Source organism: Prinia subflava, chromosome 9 (assembly GCF_021018805.1).
Source record: "Prinia subflava isolate CZ2003 ecotype Zambia chromosome 9, Cam_Psub_1.2, whole genome shotgun sequence".
NCBI lineage: Eukaryota > Metazoa > Chordata > Aves > Passeriformes > Cisticolidae > Prinia > Prinia subflava.
The window spans coordinates 15,726,035-15,745,499 of record NC_086255.1 but is presented as its reverse complement, the minus strand read 5'-3'; the positions used below and the strand labels follow the sequence as shown (position 1 = coordinate 15,745,499).

The following is a 19,465-nucleotide window of genomic DNA, read 5'->3' as shown; positions in this document are numbered from 1 at the left end:
ATCTTATTTTTAAGCTATTCCACCTAACATGTAGCAGTTCATTTTTTTTAAGCTTTTAACCAAAGAGAGAGAGTTGTAATTGGAATAACTTTCTAGGCTAAGAGCCAGGACTGTGGAAGTGCTGTATTGAATACTTAAATCAAGCAAAGGAGTGCCAGTTCATGATTCTCTTTGGATGAGCTAGATTATCACACTATTTCAAACAGAATTTTTTGAATGGAAGAACTTTTAGATGATCATATGGTGAAAAAAGCCCAAATAGCATTAGTGGTTGGTTGGTTGTTTTTTTAATTTCTGCTTTGTGTTGGAACAAATGTTCTCAGGTGCTAGCTCATTGGTATTAACACACTCATCAGCTAAAATGTTACTGCAGTGCTTGTGTTAAAATGTGTAAGGCATTTGTATAAACTCAAAATATCTAATCACAGAAAAGAAGCCTGTGTAATTGTTAACTGTTTTTTTTTTTTTGATACAGGAGTATATACTTACCACCTTCGTTGTTACATCTACCAGGCAAGAAACCTCATGGCTTTAGACAAAGACAGTTTTTCAGGTATGGACAAATCCTTCCAAAGGTGCAGAAAATCCACTTTTGCCTTGAACTTGTAGCTTGATTTATTTGGATGTAGAATATTTTCACTCCTTAAGGCCTGTGTGTAGGTCCTAGCTACTGAAACTATGCCGTAAAGAAGGTCTCAGCTTTATTACATGTGATCCAAATTTGGTTACTACTGGCCCAGAGGCTGCTGCAAACAAAGTGCTCTGTATGTCCTGTACCAGTTGCTGCCTGTGAATTCTCAGTGAGGGAACTGGATTTCAGATGAAGTCTGAATTTCCCATGACCAGGCCCTTCCTTTTGCCTTGGATTCTCCTTCTACCTAAAGCCTGCATACAGTTTTGTCCTGCAGGAAGCTTGCACAAAAGCAAGGATGAAGAAAGCTGGGTGCTTTCTTCATTAGCTGTGTCACCATCTGCCACTCAGTGTTCAGTGTTTTATATTAATTCATTACATAAATGAGCTTGCAGAACACTGCAGTGTGCCTTACTGATAAGCATGTCTTTTATTTGTTTATACATGTTTATCTCCAGCTCTTAGGTATTCCAACAGCGTTGTGTCCACCTGGCATCTCTGTAGTCAGGTTAATACCCAGCTTTAAAATTTTGCCAATTCAAATCAAAATTTCACTGCGAAATCACAGAGCACATTGAACTTAGATTGGGTAAGAATATGACTTTACACTTCCTTTAAGGAAGTTCAGCAAAAGACAAAACTGAAATGAGTTTTCTTTCTCTATTACCCTCCATTTGCATCCTTCTTTTTCTCTCTGTAATTGAGTAAGTGTAATGCCTCTGTTACAGAAGACATAGTGCTTTACAAGTTTTACTGATATTTTCTAAAATGAGGACGTTTTTGTACGGCTGCCTGTGTGAATTTGGTCATCTTTCAATATGCAGCACTTAAAAGCAATGCAAAGAAACAATTACAAATGCCTCTAAATTGCATAAGGATAATTCAGGACAGGCACCTCAGATGCAGTCATACGTAAACTAGGTCATCTACATTTTATTTTCCTCTAAAATGAGTTTGAAGAATTAGCCAAATTCTGTAAACTCTGATCGTGTACCTTTTCTGAATCTATTGAAACTGACCTAAAGATAGCCTTTAAAATTGCCTTTACTCCTTAGTAACTGCAATTTGAACAGGAAACATTAATGACCCTCATTAGATACCTTCTACAGAGCTCTTGATTATTTAAAGGCTTGCCAAATACTGGGCCTAGACCACTTCAATCCTTCAGCTGTTTCACAAGAAGAGGTTGCTATAAATAGGCATGTTTGAAACCTAACCATGATCTGAGCAATATAGCCTGGGAGAATTTGTTGTTTGGCAACTAGTCAGAACTTGAGTTCTTTTTTTCTATTATTTATGAGGCTGTACAGTTGTGTATCAATGGAGACAACAAAAAATAGTTTCTATGGACAAGATTTAAGACAAGATTAGTATAAACAGTGTTTCATTTTAGTTTTCCGGTTCTCTTTCTGCTTTGCAAGATATTTTATCACTTTCATTTTTTATTCTGTTAATCAAGCCTTGTATAAAGGAAGTGATTGAGTAATCAAATGGAAATTGCTCTATTAAATGTAAATTATATATATGGGTTCATTTTTGTTTTACATGGAATGGCTTCTAGAACTGGTAACAACAGTAGAATAGCTTATCATATCTGATGGAAAATGTGCTTGTGTGCCTTATGGCTTGATGTGGTTTTGTTTGTCTGTAACTCTGTGCTTTCAACCTTTCTATGATATTTCAGATCCGTATGCTCATGTTTCTTTCCTCCATCAAAGCAAAACAACTGAGATCATTCATTCAACTCTAAATCCTACATGGGACCAAACTCTCATATTTAATGAAATTGAGATCTATGGGGACCCACAGTCCATAGCCCAAAACCCACCTAATGTTGTTATTGAACTTTTTGACAGTGACCAAGTGGTAGGTGAAATCTTTCTACCCTGATTGTTTTTTATTTATTTATATTAGTTGACAGTACATTAATGGTTGTTTTTGCTATCTTTGGTTGCAGGGTAAAGATGAATTCCTTGGAAGAAGTGTTTGTTCCCCCATGGTCAAGTTAATCCCAGAGGATGACATCACACCAAAACTGCTCTGGTATCCTGTAACAAATAATGGCAAAGCTAGTGGAGACATTCTTTTTGCTGCAGAACTTATTTTGAGAGACAAGGTATATATTTCTTTTTTGTATGTATGTGTAATAGAATAAGAAAGAGCATGTATTCTTTCACGGTGAGACATTATGGGAAGAACTGTCTTAGTACTTGCAAGGTATTTCATTTAAGAAAGATGAGAGAAACTAATAACTCATGTTTGTGTCTTAACAGGGTGGTACCAACCTCCCAATTCTTCCATCACAAAGGGCACCAAAGCTTTACATGGTCCCTCAAGGGATCAGACCAGTAGTTCAACTCACTGCTGTTGAGGTATGGTTGCTCTTAAACTTACTGAATACAAGTGCAGTCTTCTCACCCTCTTGACAGAAAGTTTGTGTATTTACTTACAGAAAACAAACAAACAAAAATCATAGTGAGAAATACTCTTTTCTCAAAGTGTTTGTGAATTTCACTGTTTCCATTAATTTTCCTAGAACTAGAACCTTGGAATATTTCACCAACACATATTGTTAGTGAAAAGATTTCATTTCTTCCTTCCTACTTTTGAGTGTTATATTAAGCATATTGATATCCCTTCCGACTTTTGCTTACATTGGATTTTATTTTACAGATTCTGGCCTGGGGGTTGCGAAACATGAAAAACTACCAGCTGGCACCTGTTATGTCTCCAAGTCTAATTGTGGAATGTGGGGGTGAAATGGTGGAATCTGTGGTGATCAAAAACCTCAAAAAGACACCGAACTTTCCATCCTCTGTTCTCTTCATGAAAGTTGTACGTTACAAAAACCTATATGCCAGCTATCTATAGCAAAATAAGTTTCTCCATAGTTTTAAAGGTCAAGGATTTGTTCTTAGTAGAAAAACTCACAAATCCTTTTTCATTTACCATAAGCAATTTATGAGCCTGAAAACTGTAATAAAGATCATGTAAATGTGTCTGTACAGTCACTGGTAGGCTGCACAAATTGATATGCATAATCCAGTGATGTATATATTTTTTTATTTGAAAAGGCATCAATTTAGCTACAGATGTTTGGCTGCTTTCTTATTGCTAGGTTGGGCTCTGTGCAACAGTCAAGAAAATTCAGGATTTGGGGCAATTATTCATGCTGACATTTATTGACTGATAAGATTAGAAGTTTTCACTCAGCATAGAACATAGTAATTCAATAATAAACAAATGAAGTAACAGCTCTAATTTAGGGGGGTCTTTTTCTTCTGTTTGCATTGTAAAAAAAAAACCCTCTAACCTTCTATTTTTAGCTTTTGCCGAAAGAGGAGTTGTACAGTCCATCTCTTGTTATTAAAGTAATAGACCACAGACCATTTGGAAGGAAGCCCATCGTGGGACAATGTACTATTGATTTACTGGAAAGCTTTCGCTGCGACCCCTACACTACTAAACAGGACATTGCACCACAACTGAAAGGTAGAAAGCTGGGAAATGAAAAGTTCTACTTTCTTGTGAGATGCTAGAGTCACCTGCCTATTTACTCTGCATGCTGTACTGATGAACAGCCATCTCATGTTGTGTACTTAGGTGGAGATAATGTTATCTGAAAGGAAAAACATCTAACAGAAAGTATTAATTAGTGTAACATTCTGTGAAGGATAAGAGGGCATCATGCAAAGGCAAATCCACTCTTGGACTTGATTTGCTCATTCCCTGAGGTTCCTCTTTAGTATCAATTTGGAAGTTAACTGCCTGCAGATCACCTCAGCACTAGTGCCAAAGAAGTGATCCAGTATTCCAGCAAATGTAGTCTGAATACAATGGTGACATTTCCTCTACATTTTTACAAGTTTTACTCTTACTTTTAATTTTAATTCTGTATATTTGAGAAATGTTTGCATATCCTGCACAAAAGTATTTTGTCTGTTTTTAGCAAAAAGTGGCAATGAATTGCTTTCTTTAGAGGATCAACCATATAGCAAATGAATTATTTTACATCTTCTGTAACTGTCTGGATTTAAATCTGATGAAACTGTTTAGTAAGATATTTTTCCTGCAACACATTGCCTTAATAAAACCTTTGGCTTACAGTAAGTCTGCTCTCTGCTGCACCTCGCCAGGATACAGTAATTGATGTGGAAGACACACAGCCACTGCTAACAGCTCAGGTAATCTTTGAAATTTGATGCTTGACTTTGTTCTTAAGATCTCTGATTTCTGAGGAACTATCTAGACAGCAAAATTGTCAGAAACACATGCAACCCTCTGGAAAGCCAGATGGGAGAAAGTTACTTGGTGACAGGAAAGTGAAGGAAATTTGTTAATAATTTTAATCTTTGTTTTCATATAGTAAACACCAAACTCTATAGCATTTTGTTCTTGGCCAAATTCACCAGTAGCTTAAGAATTAATTCACTTGTTCCATAGCTACTGAAAGTGTGTGACAGAACATCTAGCAGTTCCCACTGATGGTGGTAGAGCAGCCTGATTTTCACAGACTGGCCAGTTCTGGCTGAAGGAGTTAGGAGCAGGTGTGTGCTCTGGTCCTTCAGCCCTGCATTTCATCACTGTCATGGCTTGGCCTCTCTTGCCTTGAAGCCATCCAAAGCCAATACCACTGAAACAGTTTTTTCTGCACTAACACTTCTTTTCCTTTTCTGTTGTGCCTTGTCTCTTTACTGCTCCGATGCTTTCGGGACCACCACAATACAGTTTTACTTTCCAGGTAAAAAATAATTCTGCTTACAGAATTTTACTCTTGAGTTGAAACATGACTGAAGATAGACTCCAGGGAGTACATTTTTAAGGAAAAACTGTTAATTCTTTAAGGACTGTAAAATGTTTCTCTAGCCTAGAAAGTGTTTTCATAGATTTCTGATGGCCTGTTACATTAAAGGAAGCAGAGAAGTTATGCCTTTTAATATATAGCAACTTAACAGGCGCTTAATCCACAATTTTGACTTCTGAAAATGCAGAATATTTTATGTTGTTACAGCAGTCCCAAAGTAAATATTATTTAATTTGAACTTTTGAACTCTTACTGCTGTTTGAGTATTTTAAGGGTTGCCTTGTTCTTACTTCATCTCTTCTTCTTCTTGTCATCATATTCAGACTCTAATTTAAATACATCATAGACCATGATTTGTGGTTACTGTCATCACACATGTAAATTGTCATTAATATTTAATTTAGAACAGCCTCTAACTTTTATCTGAAATTGGTTTTCTCTTCTAATATAAGTACTATATATTCTAATACAAGTTGGAACAGACAACTATTATTTTCTTTAAAAATTATAAGGAAAAATATTTAGAAAATAAAGAAGATGTAGCACTTCAAAGTCACTGATAAAATTGATTATATTTGTGTAGTTCATTTCAACTAAAAAGAGAAAAATTTAAATGCTACATAAGCAGAAACACAATTTCTTTTAGTTTGACATCACCCAATCCATACATAACATTAGATACAGTGAAAGCATCAATATCAGAAGAATGAAAACTCAGAATAAGCCGAATTAAAAAAAGCAAAACTGTAGAAAGTATAAGTGCTATGCAGACAACACCCTGAGGACACAAAATGCCAAAACTTCATCAACTACATTCCAATTTCCAGTGTTTAAGCAGTATGTCAACAGCACTCAGCAAAATGGCTTCTCCAACAACAGTGCATGTATGTACCAAACTGCTGCATGCGAGGGACCAGGAGGACGGGGATGGGGAATGTCAACCTCCGGGGCCTCGCGGGGAAGCTGCTCTTGGCAGTTCTGCCACAGAGAGATTTTGGAGGAGATGATGCTCACAAGCTCAGCAGGATTACTTATATTAAGGTTCCAAAAAAATCTTACTGTGCATATATAATATGTATGAACTATTAAAAACTTCTTTTGTGTGTCAGCTTAGAATCTGTGTGATAAAAGCAAAAAAATAGTCAGGAATTATTTCACTTGCTATTGATATTTAAACTTTGTTTAAAAGTCCACTTCCTAGAAAATAAAATTACAATTAAAAAATTCTGACTTTTCTAGGGACCCACTACATCTCTTGGATTTTTTTTCCATATTTCAAGATTTTTCAGTAAAATAATAGTTAATGTCTTGACAACTTTATGTATAACAAGTGAAGTTACTGGTGCATTTTAAAAAGGACAGTAACATGACATCGTTTTTACCATATGAATATTTCACTCCAAAATCTCTAATTTATCATATGGCATTTTATTCTGTGTTTTGGCATTCTGTGAGCACATCTTGATTACAACTTCTAGTAACAATAATATCTGAATAGTGAAGACTATTATTTGCTCTGGGAATTTTTAATGAAGGTCTTAAGGTTTTGATTTCTTTTTCTCCTTAACTATTTCTTCCCAAAACTACCAAGTGCATTATTTGAAGAGACATTTTGAGGTATATCAAGGGGAAAAAAAAATACAAACCTAAAATATAACCCCTGATTTAAACTCTTCCAACATTATGCTTTGATGAAAAATTCTGAGTTCTACACAGTATCTTTTGTGAAAAGGATTTAAATTTGGTCTTTGAATTATGATTGCGTAATTATGCAAGATAAACTTTGCACTGTCAACATTAAAAAACAGTACTTAAAAAAAGTGAAATTTAAATATGGCAAACTATTCAAAATTACCCCACGAATTCTGCCAGTAAGTCTTGCAAATCACTATGCATCATCACTAATGATGTTGTTTCCACAAAAAAATCACTCCAATTGTCTTTAGAAAATCCCAGTCCCATGCTTATCTGATAAGAATATGCTGCATTTATGATTTGAAGGTAGACAAGACTAGTAAAATATGATAGACCTGAACATCCCAGTGAAATAATTACTTAAGAGAACAGAAATGTGAGTAAATGAGAACAATATACCAGTGATGTCCTGACCTGTTGATGCATTTGGTTTGCATTCATAAAATGTTTTGGATATTTCTTCTGCTTTGCACAAAGATTCATTGCTAATGCTTTTAAATGAAAGCACGTGGTATAATGTATAAGAAGTAGCAGAAATTACCCTTGCTAATCGTGGCTTCCAGATGGGATGCATGATGCTTGCTCTTAATGGACTTAATTAGCGGGTCATAATTACGGTATCTGTGATTTAACAGGTGAAGCATTTTGGATTGTGCATATTGTTTTTACACTTATATGGATAAATCTATAGACACAATTTATTTGCCTTTTTTTTTTGTTATGTGAAGAACAAAGCTCAGGGTAATAATATCTTACACTCCTAAAAAACCCACTTTCTAAAATGTATATGTGTATATATATATATGTATATATATATATGCGTGCTCCAGTTCAATGTCTAGAACATTCTACTTTTCTGACAGCACAAAAATATCAAGTTAAACACATGGTGTCTGAATATTCTTCAAAAGCATTTCTAAATTATTAATGTTAGTAACTTACTTTGCACACTTACTATATACAAACTCCTAAATATTTAAAGCCTATTTAACTGTATAAAATTCTACCAATCATATCCTTACCATTGTTTTTATTTTGCTCTTTCTTTTATGACTTGATCTTCATGAGCAGCTCACAGAAAAGGTAACGTATACTACTTTAAAAAAATCTACACATTGCTTTCTCCAGTTGAAAACCAGTATATCAGTACTGCTTACAAATTACCATTTTAAGCATGTGGGTGAGAACAGTAATCTCTAGAAGTGTTTGATATAAAACCTACAGTGAGCTTGTAACATGGCAAATTTAGGAAAAATATGCAAGGCTGAAATAGGAAGCCCTATATATAAAAAAACCCAAACAAACAAACCCAAAACAGCCCAAACAAACCCTCACCTTTAATGATCTGCATAATACTTTAAGATTCTCCATAAGTCCAAACAATCTTTAAAAAAAGTCAAATTTACGCAATTGATGAATGCTATTCATTCTGTTCGTTCATAGAGAATGAATGCTATTTATTGCCATTGAAAGTTTGTTTTTAGGGGCAAATAATTATATTATGCAATCCCTGTGAATACAGAAAATAGCACTTTCTTAAACAGTGATTATCAGACTTAAATAAAAATACAGAAATACTGTATTAGTAGAATGTGTAGATTGCTAGTATCTAGGTGACATGAGGCTTATTGAAGTGCTATTTTTAGAGGACACGACTCAACTACTTTTCAACTGCATTTGGTTAACAGTGAGGTAGATCTGCAACTGCCTTAATTATTATATTCTAGTTTTCTTTCAGATAAAGCTTTAATATTACCTAACTGATAATAAGTTTATTTTTTACTATGCTTAATTGTTCATTAATTCTGCTGTACAGTATGATAGGAGAGAGGCTTTATCTCCCAATAAAAGCTTTTTTTAATTTGCTTTTCTTTAAGGAGGAAGAAATTGTTGACTGGTGGAGCAAATTTTATGCTTCAATAGGAGAATATGAAAAATGTGGACAGTACATTAAAAAAGGATATGACACTTTAAAGGTATTGCTCATAAAATAAGTTAACATATTTCAGAGTTTATAGGCCCAAGATGTGTTCAAAACTGTCCCTTTTTTATTTTTAAATGCTCTTCAAAATTTAACGATACATGATTTTCTATAAAGGTTCTTTACTAATTCATATGATTAAATGAAGGTTTTAAGAAGATATATTGGCTTCTCTTCTACTTAACTACACTTATTAAGAGATGTATTAATAGTTTAATCTTGCCTTCAAAGGGAATTTTGCTCTTGACTTCTTTGGGTGCCAGGCAGATCCTAAGTAAACATACACATTAAGAAAGTATGAGCACAGAGAATCAGTACTTTCACTGTTTGTTGGCTAAAATTTGAAGTGAGACTACTTTCATTTCTTAACTAATGAAGCTAACAAAGAAAGTAAAGATAAGCTTATGACATGCTGCTTACTCTGGTTTTAACCAAGCCTAAATGAATCTTTATCGTATGTTCTCCAAAACATTGCATTTGCTCCCACTTTGATATAAAAATAGTTCCAAAAGCTTTGCATCCCTAAAATATTCCATCAAACAAACATACTTTGCAGTGCCACTATGGTGGTACTGATACATATGATAATTGCTAAATTTTCCTTTGTTTTCTTTTTTTAAGGTGTATGACTGTGAATTGGAAAAAGTACCTGAATTCAATAACCTAACAGACTTCTGTGATACCTTTAAACTATACAGAGGGAAGTCTGAAGAAAGTGATGATCCATCAGTGGTCGGGGAATTCAAGGTAAATTTCAGATGATGGGCAACAAACAAATGCTAGTTGCGGTCTTTTGTATGTAAGTGATTATTTAAGTAGATCTACATTCAAGCATTTCAGCTTAAATATGGATGTGTGCATTAGTAGAGGCAACAGATATTCATAACTACTTAGCTACAGGCCCATCTTTTTCAAGGAAAGTACAGCTACACATTGCTCATGCTAGATGTGCTATATGTTAATTGAAAAGAAATATAATTCCTGCTAATGTAACCTTCCCCAGTAACTACAGGACAGAACCTTCCCAGATAACCTCTCAAGCAGGTCTCAGATTCCAAAAAAGCACATTTTTAAAATGATTTTGGAAAAGGTATTTTGTACTATTTCGGTGCTTCTGTGACTTTTATAGATTAAAATAATGCTAATGTAGATAAAACCAACCAACCAATCAAAAATCCTCCAAACCTTGAATGATGCTTTTGGAGAGAGAAACAAATACAAACTATTTGTTACATATTCTTAGCTGGATCAAAACTAAGTAATTGTGTCGACATCAAAACAGCCGAATTGAGTTAAATTGTCAAAGGATATAACCTTGTCTTTTTGGTCTTATCATCCAAAACCCACTAAAACAAGTCACTGTGGCTCAGGCTGTAATTTTGCTGTTCCTACATAAAACAGAGAGTGTATGTGTAGGATAAATATGAAAAACCAGACTTAGCAGAGTGGCATTTCTCCATTTCCGCTGACCGAGTCGTTCTCTGGTTTCCAGGGCTCGTTCAAGGTGTACGCGCTGCCCGCCGACCCCGCGGTGCCCGCGCCACCGCGGCAGTTCCGCGAGCTGCCGGACAGCGGCCCGCAGGAGTGCATCGTCCGCATCTACATCGTGCGAGCACTGCAGCTGCAGCCCCAGGACAACAACGGGCTGGTGAGCCTCTGCTTCTGTCCGCCAGCCACTGCTCTCTAGCCTTTCAACAGAGTTAGTCTGGATAACGATTTCTGAACATTCTTCTTTTTTTCTTGTTTTCAATAGTGTGATCCTTACATAAAAATATCTCTAAGTAAAAAAGTAATTGAAGACAGAGATCATTATGTGCCTAATACTCTCAACCCAATCTTTGGCAGGTAAGGTGCTTTTTTGTATTTTCAATTTACTGTATTTTAGAATGTTTTCCTATTTTTTAAGATAAATCATGACTTGAAATATTCAGTGTTCTATTCATAGATATATACTGGCAGTTAATTGTGAGTAAAATTGCATAAGATGTTTTCCTTTGAAATGATTGGAAAACACAAATGTTTGGATAATCCATAGATTTTCTTTGTCATGTGGGTAAATTGCCCAAATGTATATATCTTAAAACCAGCCTGTGTTAGGCATATAAGAAAAGCAAAATATGCTTATGGAATATAGAAGAAGTTTTAACTCTGAAAACTAGATGGATCTCACAAGTAATCAGCTTAGCATGCATTCCCAGCACGCTGGTCTTTCCACCAAAGTTTAATGACACCACTGAAATATATGAATAAAAAACACTAGTTAGGAATGAAAAGTTACATGATCTGCATGATTGCTATGAAATTCTGGGTCTGATTTAGAGTTGTAAGAGGATTTTGATGACCCAGAAGGTTCACAGAGGAGGACTAGAAGGATTATACAGGGTTTGAAAGGCATAATTTGCAATGATGCGCTGCAGGTTTTCAATTGTTCAGATTATGCAAAGAAATAGACAGCAAAGATACTGGATTACAGACACAAAGTAACTTCCTCCCTCGGTCCCAATTCAAGCTGATGCACAGAAAACTTCTAAGTAATACATTGTGCAGAAAGGAAGGAGGTAATATCCAGAGGAGTAAAAAAGAAATTATTTACAAATGCAAATAGAAATTGGAGCGTGAAAGATAACTGCTGCTAGATTTATCAGCACTGGAAGCATCCTTTTAATACCTTCTAAAGGCTATTGCTCAAAAAGAAACTAGTAAGTGCTTTTTTCAATTTGTATTTTTAAGTTCAAAAATAAGAAGCATTTCTCAAAAGAGCCTTAATGGGGAATTTTTATGTTTAGAATGTATGAACTCAGCTGCTTCTTGCCTCAAGAAAAGGATCTGAAGATTTCAGTCTATGATTATGATGCATTGACCCGTGATGAAAAAGTGGGTGAAACCATAATTGATCTGGAAAACAGATTCCTTTCTCGTTATGGATCTCACTGTGGCATCCCCCAGCAGTACTGGATGTAAGTAATTTTGTCTATTGAAAATTTTAATTTGTAAGACCTAGTACCCAGTCTCTAAAAAAACCTTAATTCTATGGTTAAAAAACAATGCTGTGGCTTCTCAAGCGTATTTGTTGTGCTTGTTCTATCATCTAAATTCCAAGTGAAGCTGTAAGTCTTCAGAACAGCCTTCACTGAAAACCATGGCATCAAATATTTTAATATTTCCTCAGTAGAGTAATGTATGTTGTTTCTGTCCAGAGAACTCACACTTAGCAGAACTTTCTGACCTACTGTTATAAATAAATAAGGAAGCATCTGTGAGTGTAAATTATTTTGATACATAGAGAAAAATACACTTTGTTGTGGAAGGTAATTGAGCTGATACAAAATTATGTCACTATCTCAAACTCCAGAGCCCTCAATAGGCAGTTACAGTCTTGCTTTCTGAGCTAGTTTAATAAATATGTTTTACATGATGTGTAAATGCCCTGAAAGGTCAATAATTTTAGGATATGTTTCTTTTGTTTTCATAAAAGTTCAGGTGTGAATACCTGGCGTGATCAACTAAAACCTACCCAGTTATTGCAAAATGTCGCCAGGTTTAAAGGCTATGCTCCTCCTGTCTTCTCTGAGAATGGCAGAAAGATTACTTATGGGGGTCAAGAATATACTTTGGAGGAAGCTGGTGAGTTGTTTCCCTTACTTAATATGCAAGTCTTAAATTCATATTGATAAAATATAAAGCTTTACAGTTATTTATGGAATACTAGAAAGATATCTTTGATTTTTCTCCCAGTTGAACACACTTTTATGCTCGGTTTTAAGTATCTGGTTTTAATTTTCTTTTTCTTTAAGTTCAAATGTAAATTCTAGTTCATAAGCCCATTTGTTTTTCCCATTTCTTTTATTTCAGAAGCTAACAAAATCTTGCATCAGCATCTTGGTCCGGGGGAAGAGCGGTTAGCCCTTCATATCCTCAGAACCCAGGGTTTGGTGCCTGAACATGTGGAAACAAGAACCTTATACAGCACTTTCCAGCCCAACATCTCCCAGGTGCTGTGAACTGCTTGGTTGTGATTTCTCAAAAGCAGAAATGGAGCATTCCAGAATTTATGTCATGTTGCTAATGGTGTGGTATGTCTCAGGAGGAAGAGGGCTACAAATCATTACTGCTTGGCTTAAAATGTAAAGCGGGTTAGTCAAGAAACATAATAAAACACAGTTTTTAAAAGAAAGTTTCTGTAGAAGCCAGAAAACTTGCCTGAAAAATTAAGGGGCCATGACAAACCTATATGCAACAAACAATCCCTCATCCATCTTTTTCACTGCTGCAGGGAAAGCTGCAGATGTGGGTGGATGTTTTCCCCAAAAGCTTAGGACCGCCAGGCCCTCCGTTCAACATCGCTCCCCGCAAGGCCAAGAAGTGAGTATCCCCACAACTGCACACCCTCTGCAGCCTTGACAAAGCACTCCAAATCTCTTGCCCCACACCTCTCTCTCAGGTATGTCTTGCGTGTCATTGTCTGGAACACCAAAGATGTCCTTCTGGATGAAAAGAGCATCACTGGAGAAGAAATGAGTGACATTTATGTCAAGGGGTAAGAGCATTCTCTCATGTAACACTTAAAATGAATAATATTCAGAATATCCTGGGAATACTTTGACCATGGCTTTATTATTTGGTTCAGCCAAGCCAGATGCCAACCTCAGAGAAGTACAGAAGTGTTATGAGATAAAGCACAACCAGTTAATGTGTGGTAGAAGATCCCAGAATTTCATCTCTTGAGATGGACAGCAACTGAAAAAGCAGACTTAGCTTTGGCACTGCATAACTTGGATTCTTAATTTTTACATTCCCTAGTCTTAATATAAAAAAAATGAATAGAAATCAGAGAAATACACTACCAGGCAGATCTAATTTCTCAGTAAAAAAGAAATCAGCAATACAGCACTGGTCTTGGATCAAAAAGTCAGTTCAGATGTTCCTATTTCAGTGCCAAATTGGAACCAAACTGCAAAGGGGTGTGAAAAACTCCCCAGCCCTCTGTGAGCAATTCTTAGAGCTTGTCTGCAACCCCTTAATGACACAGTTCCAGTACAAACTGGCACCAGTGTTGTCTCACTGCAAACACCAGACACACCTCTGTATTTTCAGATGGATGCCTGGTAATGAAGAAAATAAGCAGAAAACCGATGTCCACTACCGATCATTAGATGGCGAAGGGAACTTCAACTGGAGATTTGTTTTTCCTTTTGACTATCTCCCAGCAGAGCAACTCTGTTTAGTTTCCAAAAAGGTAAGTATTTCTAAAGATTTCAATGCTCAGAATATGGCTTCTAGTGAGCCTGGTAATTTGTACCTACACACTGAGAGAGACAATTTGGCTCACTTCCATATACTTTCTCTCACTGCTGTTGTGAACAGATTTCATTTTGCCTTTGGGCCAGGAACAACAGCAGTCTGCTTTTAGCAGAGCAAGATTAATGCTTCCACCAACCTGCAAATTCACAAGTACTAGCAGACCCCAGCTTTAAATTTCTAGAAGTAATTTTTAAAAGTGCTTGGTTTTTTTTTGTTTGTTTGTTTGTTTGGTTGGTTTTTTTTTGTTTGTTTGTTTGTTTGTGGTTTTTTGTTTTTTGTTTTTTGTTTTTGTTTTTGTTTTTTTTTTAGGAACATTTTTGGAGTCTTGACAAGACAGAATTCAGAATCCCACCCAAACTGATCATTCAAATATGGGATAATGACAAGTTCTCCTTGGATGACTACCTGGGTAAGATTTTGAATGAAAATAGTTACCATTGTCTCAAAGCAGGATATCAAAGGGAACAATTTTAAATTACTGCATAAGGACTGCATTTACAGTGAGACACTGAGCATGGAAATATACTCCAGCTCTCCTTCACAGTACAGACTTACTGACTGAATGAGTAAGTATTCACTCAGTAAAGGCCTACTGGCAGGTAAACCATGGTACTTTTCAGTCAGGTAAATCTTCTCACATGAAACATGAAATAATAATTCATGCCTGAAAATTACTTTGCTTCTTTCTTTAGGTAAAATTTCTTAAACAAGAGCACTTCAGTTCTAAATGAGAGTATTGACAATAGCATGCAATTTAGGTTTAAGCAATCTACTTCACACTGCTATTAATCCCTACCTTTCCTAGAGATACTGCCCTGCACGGGATTCTCTGCCCTGTATTAAGACTGCTCCAAAGTCTTTAGTTTACTAAACTGTATGGGCCTCAAAATCTGAAAACAAGTAGTTGATTTATAACCATCATTAAAGTTTGCTAAATTTATGCATTTAACTGTCAGAAATTACTTATTGCATTGCTGTATTTGGAAAAAAACCCCTTTAATTAAAGAATCAAACAATCTTGCATTAAAGAAGGGGGAGTCCAGCTTGCTAAATCAAATTTATCAACTCCAGCAAGAGGGACTTAAACACAATGTGTCCCACTTCCCTGCCTCACAACATCTTTAGACAAACAAGAATATAATGTGTCTGTTGGTTGCCCTTGTAGTTCCTGTATGTGTATGTTTAGAGATGGCAAGGGTTGAAGGTGAGCTGCTGTGCTGTATAGTTGGTTGTGTTATGCAGTGTTTGTTTCTGTTTCTGCCTCCTAGGTTTTGTGGAACTTGATTTACATAAAACAATCATTCCAGCAAAAGTTCCTGAGAAGTGTAGCATAGACATGATTCCAGAGTACAAGGCAGACGGTTCTCACAAGGCTCCCAGGACTGCCTCTCTCTTTGAACAGAAGTCCATGAAAGGATGGTGGCCGTGTTACGTTGAAAAGGACGGCTCCCGGATTTTAGCGGTAAGGTTATCACTGCTTTTAAAAGTACTTCAGACGTACTCACCTCACTTTTCAAGTACAAAAAAGACAGTAAAGAGTCTCCCATGCAGCTGTTAGCTTTCAGTGGATAGACAGAGGAGGGGTAAATAGGACATTCCATGCACATGTTCAGAAATTTGGTCCAGCAACAATTTTTTTGTTTTAAAATGTGAATTTAATACTTCCTTTATGTAGTTTGTTGTTAACTTTGTTTAACTTGAAAGGCTGTGGTTCCAGGTTGAGACATACTATCTTGCCAGAGCAGCTGATAAAGTCCTGCAAATGAATGCATAGCCTCAAGATGTACCAGGGGGGATTTGGCTTGGACATCAAGAAAAATACCTTCATAAAAAAGGGTTAAGCATTGTAATGGCTGTACAGGGAGGTGATAGAGTCACCACCCCTGGAGGTGTTCAGGAGAGGACTGGACATGCCATGGTCTAGTTGACAAGGTGGACTTGATGATCTTAGAAGTCTTTTCCAACCTAAATGATTGTGTGATTCTTTAATTTATCACATTATTGCTCAGAAGAACACCAGAGACATCCCAAACATATTAAAGACAAAAGGAAAATGTTTAAATCCAAAGGATTTTTGTACACAGCAAATAAAATCGCTGTACTGAGAATCCAGACCAGCTTTGTGATTATGTATGCGATCAGAAGATCCAAAGCATTCTAACTTGTTTTACAGAGAATATAAATGGATATTTATCATTTGCAGTATATTAAACCTTTCAAAGGTGTCTTCTTTCTAATGTTTTTGCCTTAAAACTTTATTACTGGAATTTAATAAATGAAGAAAAATATTCAGAAACATAAAAATTAGATGCATGGTCATTTGGAAAATATGCAGTCCTTGGGTTCTCTTGAAAGAAGAGAAGAACCGTTTTTGTTTTGCCAAATTGGAAAAAAATATATAGCTTAGAACTTTAGAGGAATTAGCAGAGCAATTTTATGTCCAGTGATTTGGTTTTTCTATGTGTCTTTTCCCTATTCTGTGTTGTGACACTGTCATAGTACAGAAGTCAGTATATTTTGAGGAGGAAATCAGCAACACACGTGTGTACCATGTACATGTGTACCATGTACCCAGCTATTGTGTATAAGCACCAAGCAAGTCCTATTAGTACAATTTCAGTAAGATGCTTGTCTTGTGCCACTTTTTCTGAAGGGTAAAGTTGAAATGACATTGGAAGTTGTCAATGAAAAAGAAGCTGAGGAAAGGCCAGCTGGTAAAGGAAGAGATGAACCCAACATGAACCCCAAACTAGATCTACCAAAGTAAGATATTTGTATCCCACTAGCTTTAGAAATGCCCAAAATCTAGCTACTCTGATGCATGCAGCAATATATTAGTCATCAGTTATCCTTTGCAAAACTCCAAAGCCAATCTTGTTTCCTCCTGCAAGGATAAAAGCAGTGTGGTTTCAGTACCAATGGCACATGTTTACTGCAGCTGCTATCTTGCGTTTCAACACTGTGTTTTCTTCAACCTCCAGACCAGCATGTTTTAAAATGTTATAATCTCATGCATAATTATTCCCTGTAAATATTAATACTTACTTCTTTCAACATGCAGCCGGCCAGATACTTCCTTCCTTTGGTTTACAAATCCCTGCAAGACCATGAGGTTTATTGTGTGGCGCAGGTTTAAATGGCTCTTCATAGCCCTTATCATCCTGCTGATTCTCCTCCTGTTTGCAGCAGTGTTCCTCTATTCCCTGCCGGTAAGAATTTCTGAATGTCACTGATCCTCAGCTGTGGGAGGAGCTTAGGCAGGAGTCATCCACAGGACACACTCCTGACTCAGTCTATCACCTCTGTTTCAGCAGGAGAGAGGGATTATATCCTTATAGCTATATAAAAATTCAACTGATTTTTATTGAGAAACAAAATTTAGGTTAAAACTAACCTGTTAATTAAAGATAGAACAAAGAACTGCTTTAGAAGAGTTAATAACGTACATCATTAAAACAGCTAATAGTTGGCCTCGAGTCTACATTAGTCTGAAAAAAATTACCTAGTGTCACTGTATTTTAACTGAAATCACCACACCCTAAATACATTTTGATCCATTTTAATATTTAAAATGTCTTTTACAAAACTGAAGGATTTTGTGTACATCATTTTACCTCTCTTGTTTCCTTCCTCCTCCCCCAACAGAATTATTTGTCAATGAAGATTGTGAAACCAACATCATGAAGATTTTTCACCTCATCTTTTTAAACAGTGCTGAAATTTTGCCCCAGGCTGGACCAAAATCAGCAAAGCTCTCTATTCTTTGTATCTGCTTGTACTTAGAACAGTAAAATGATAATTAAGACTTTCAATAAGGTTGTCCAAGATTCAAGAGGTCATGGAAGGCATTTTTTAAAAACAAGGAATAACCCACAACCCCTTTTTTTTTTTTTTACTTCAGTGATATCTATGCATGGTAAAGTTCTGACTGCTTTTAAAGTGGATTTTTAATAAAAATCACTCAGAGGAGTGATTTGTTTCTAGTTCCAAAGTTTTCATCATCGTGCTGCTTAAAATTCTTATTTGCCATGCTGTAGACTTGACAACACTATATACATATCCTGACAAGTTCGTAAACGTAGAAATTAATTATACATTGTATTAGTATATTTGTACATTATACATTAATATAATTACAAAAATTTAAATAAACATATCCACAAACAAAATGCAAGTTTCCAGTTTTCTTCAACTATTACAAGGCTATGGTGTATCAGGACTTGTGTAGTGTCTATCAGAGTATGTAATGTCACAGACCTGGAATTTAAGGTATTTTACTGTTATCTGTACAGTGAAGAATAAGGAAATACTTCTGCACAAAGTTCTCATTAATGTATTCATTAATTAGGAAATTAATAAAGAAATATGTTGACTAGTTTTACTATACTCCTTGTATTTAGAGATGATTATGAATCAAAGCACAGGAGGATACATGACCTGGAATCAACCCTTGTTTGAAATCTGATCTGCACATGAGACATATCTCATTTTGCCTCAGTCTCCTCTCCCAAGGCAGAGTAAAATATAATCTGCACTAAAAATCAGGTTATAGTCTGTGATTCTATCTCTCTTGCACGGAGGGCTGACACAGAAGCCCTTCTGAACATCCTCGGATCCTTGAAATAAAGGAAATTTGCTGCAGAACCTGAAATCAGCATTTGGTGTGATTGCCACATTTTTGACTGGATAAAGACTTTACCTGTCTTTAAAAAGATGTCAAAAATAACTACAAAAATTAATTAGTCTCTAAAAAATTCTGTCATTGTATTTAGTGACATAACACTTTCTTGTAACACAGTACTGTAAAATAATAAGCATGTACTTATCAGGCAAAGTAAGTAACCTTATTGAGTCAGAGGACTTAGGGTAAAGGTCTGACATTAACTAGCTTCCATCATGTGCAGTCCCAGTGGCCAGAGTGGAGCATGCAGCAGTCACCCTGTCGAAAACAGAACACCACCCTTCGTTTTTTGTTGTCAAGAAACTCTCAAGCATCTTGACCCTTGAATGAGAGCTTAGAGCTGGAACTAATCACTATCCAGATGGATTGTCC

General features: G+C 35.9%; 1 protein-coding gene across 4 annotated transcripts in view; it reads left to right on the top strand.

The window, feature by feature from the left end:
* Positions 1-18,796, top strand: part of MYOF (myoferlin) — a 61,902-nt gene extending 43,106 nt beyond the window's left edge. For 2 of the 4 annotated variants that reach the window (XM_063405619.1, XM_063405618.1), the window contains 24 exons: positions 476-553; positions 2,316-2,497; positions 2,589-2,747; positions 2,905-3,003; positions 3,305-3,466; positions 3,958-4,123; positions 4,739-4,815; positions 6,263-6,319; positions 8,202-8,213; positions 9,008-9,106; positions 9,733-9,858; positions 10,604-10,759; positions 10,865-10,956; positions 11,898-12,068; positions 12,587-12,735; positions 12,964-13,103; positions 13,385-13,473; positions 13,553-13,648; positions 14,206-14,347; positions 14,722-14,821; positions 15,681-15,874; positions 17,066-17,175; positions 17,474-17,621; positions 18,058-18,796. In XM_063405619.1, the coding sequence (XP_063261689.1) occupies positions 476-553; positions 2,316-2,497; positions 2,589-2,747; positions 2,905-3,003; positions 3,305-3,466; positions 3,958-4,123; positions 4,739-4,815; positions 6,263-6,319; positions 8,202-8,213; positions 9,008-9,106; positions 9,733-9,858; positions 10,604-10,759; positions 10,865-10,956; positions 11,898-12,068; positions 12,587-12,735; positions 12,964-13,103; positions 13,385-13,473; positions 13,553-13,648; positions 14,206-14,347; positions 14,722-14,821; positions 15,681-15,874; positions 17,066-17,175; positions 17,474-17,621; positions 18,058-18,096 (2,843 nt within the window). In that variant the 3' untranslated portion in view covers positions 18,097-18,796. The remainder of the gene's footprint in view (positions 1-475; positions 554-2,315; positions 2,498-2,588; positions 2,748-2,904; positions 3,004-3,304; positions 3,467-3,957; positions 4,124-4,738; positions 4,816-6,262; positions 6,320-8,201; positions 8,214-9,007; positions 9,107-9,732; positions 9,859-10,603; positions 10,760-10,864; positions 10,957-11,897; positions 12,069-12,586; positions 12,736-12,963; positions 13,104-13,384; positions 13,474-13,552; positions 13,649-14,205; positions 14,348-14,721; positions 14,822-15,680; positions 15,875-17,065; positions 17,176-17,473; positions 17,622-18,057) is intronic. The other 2 variants (XM_063405621.1, XM_063405622.1) reach the window with 1 other exon arrangement.
* The last annotated feature ends 669 nt before the right edge of the window (positions 18,797-19,465 follow it).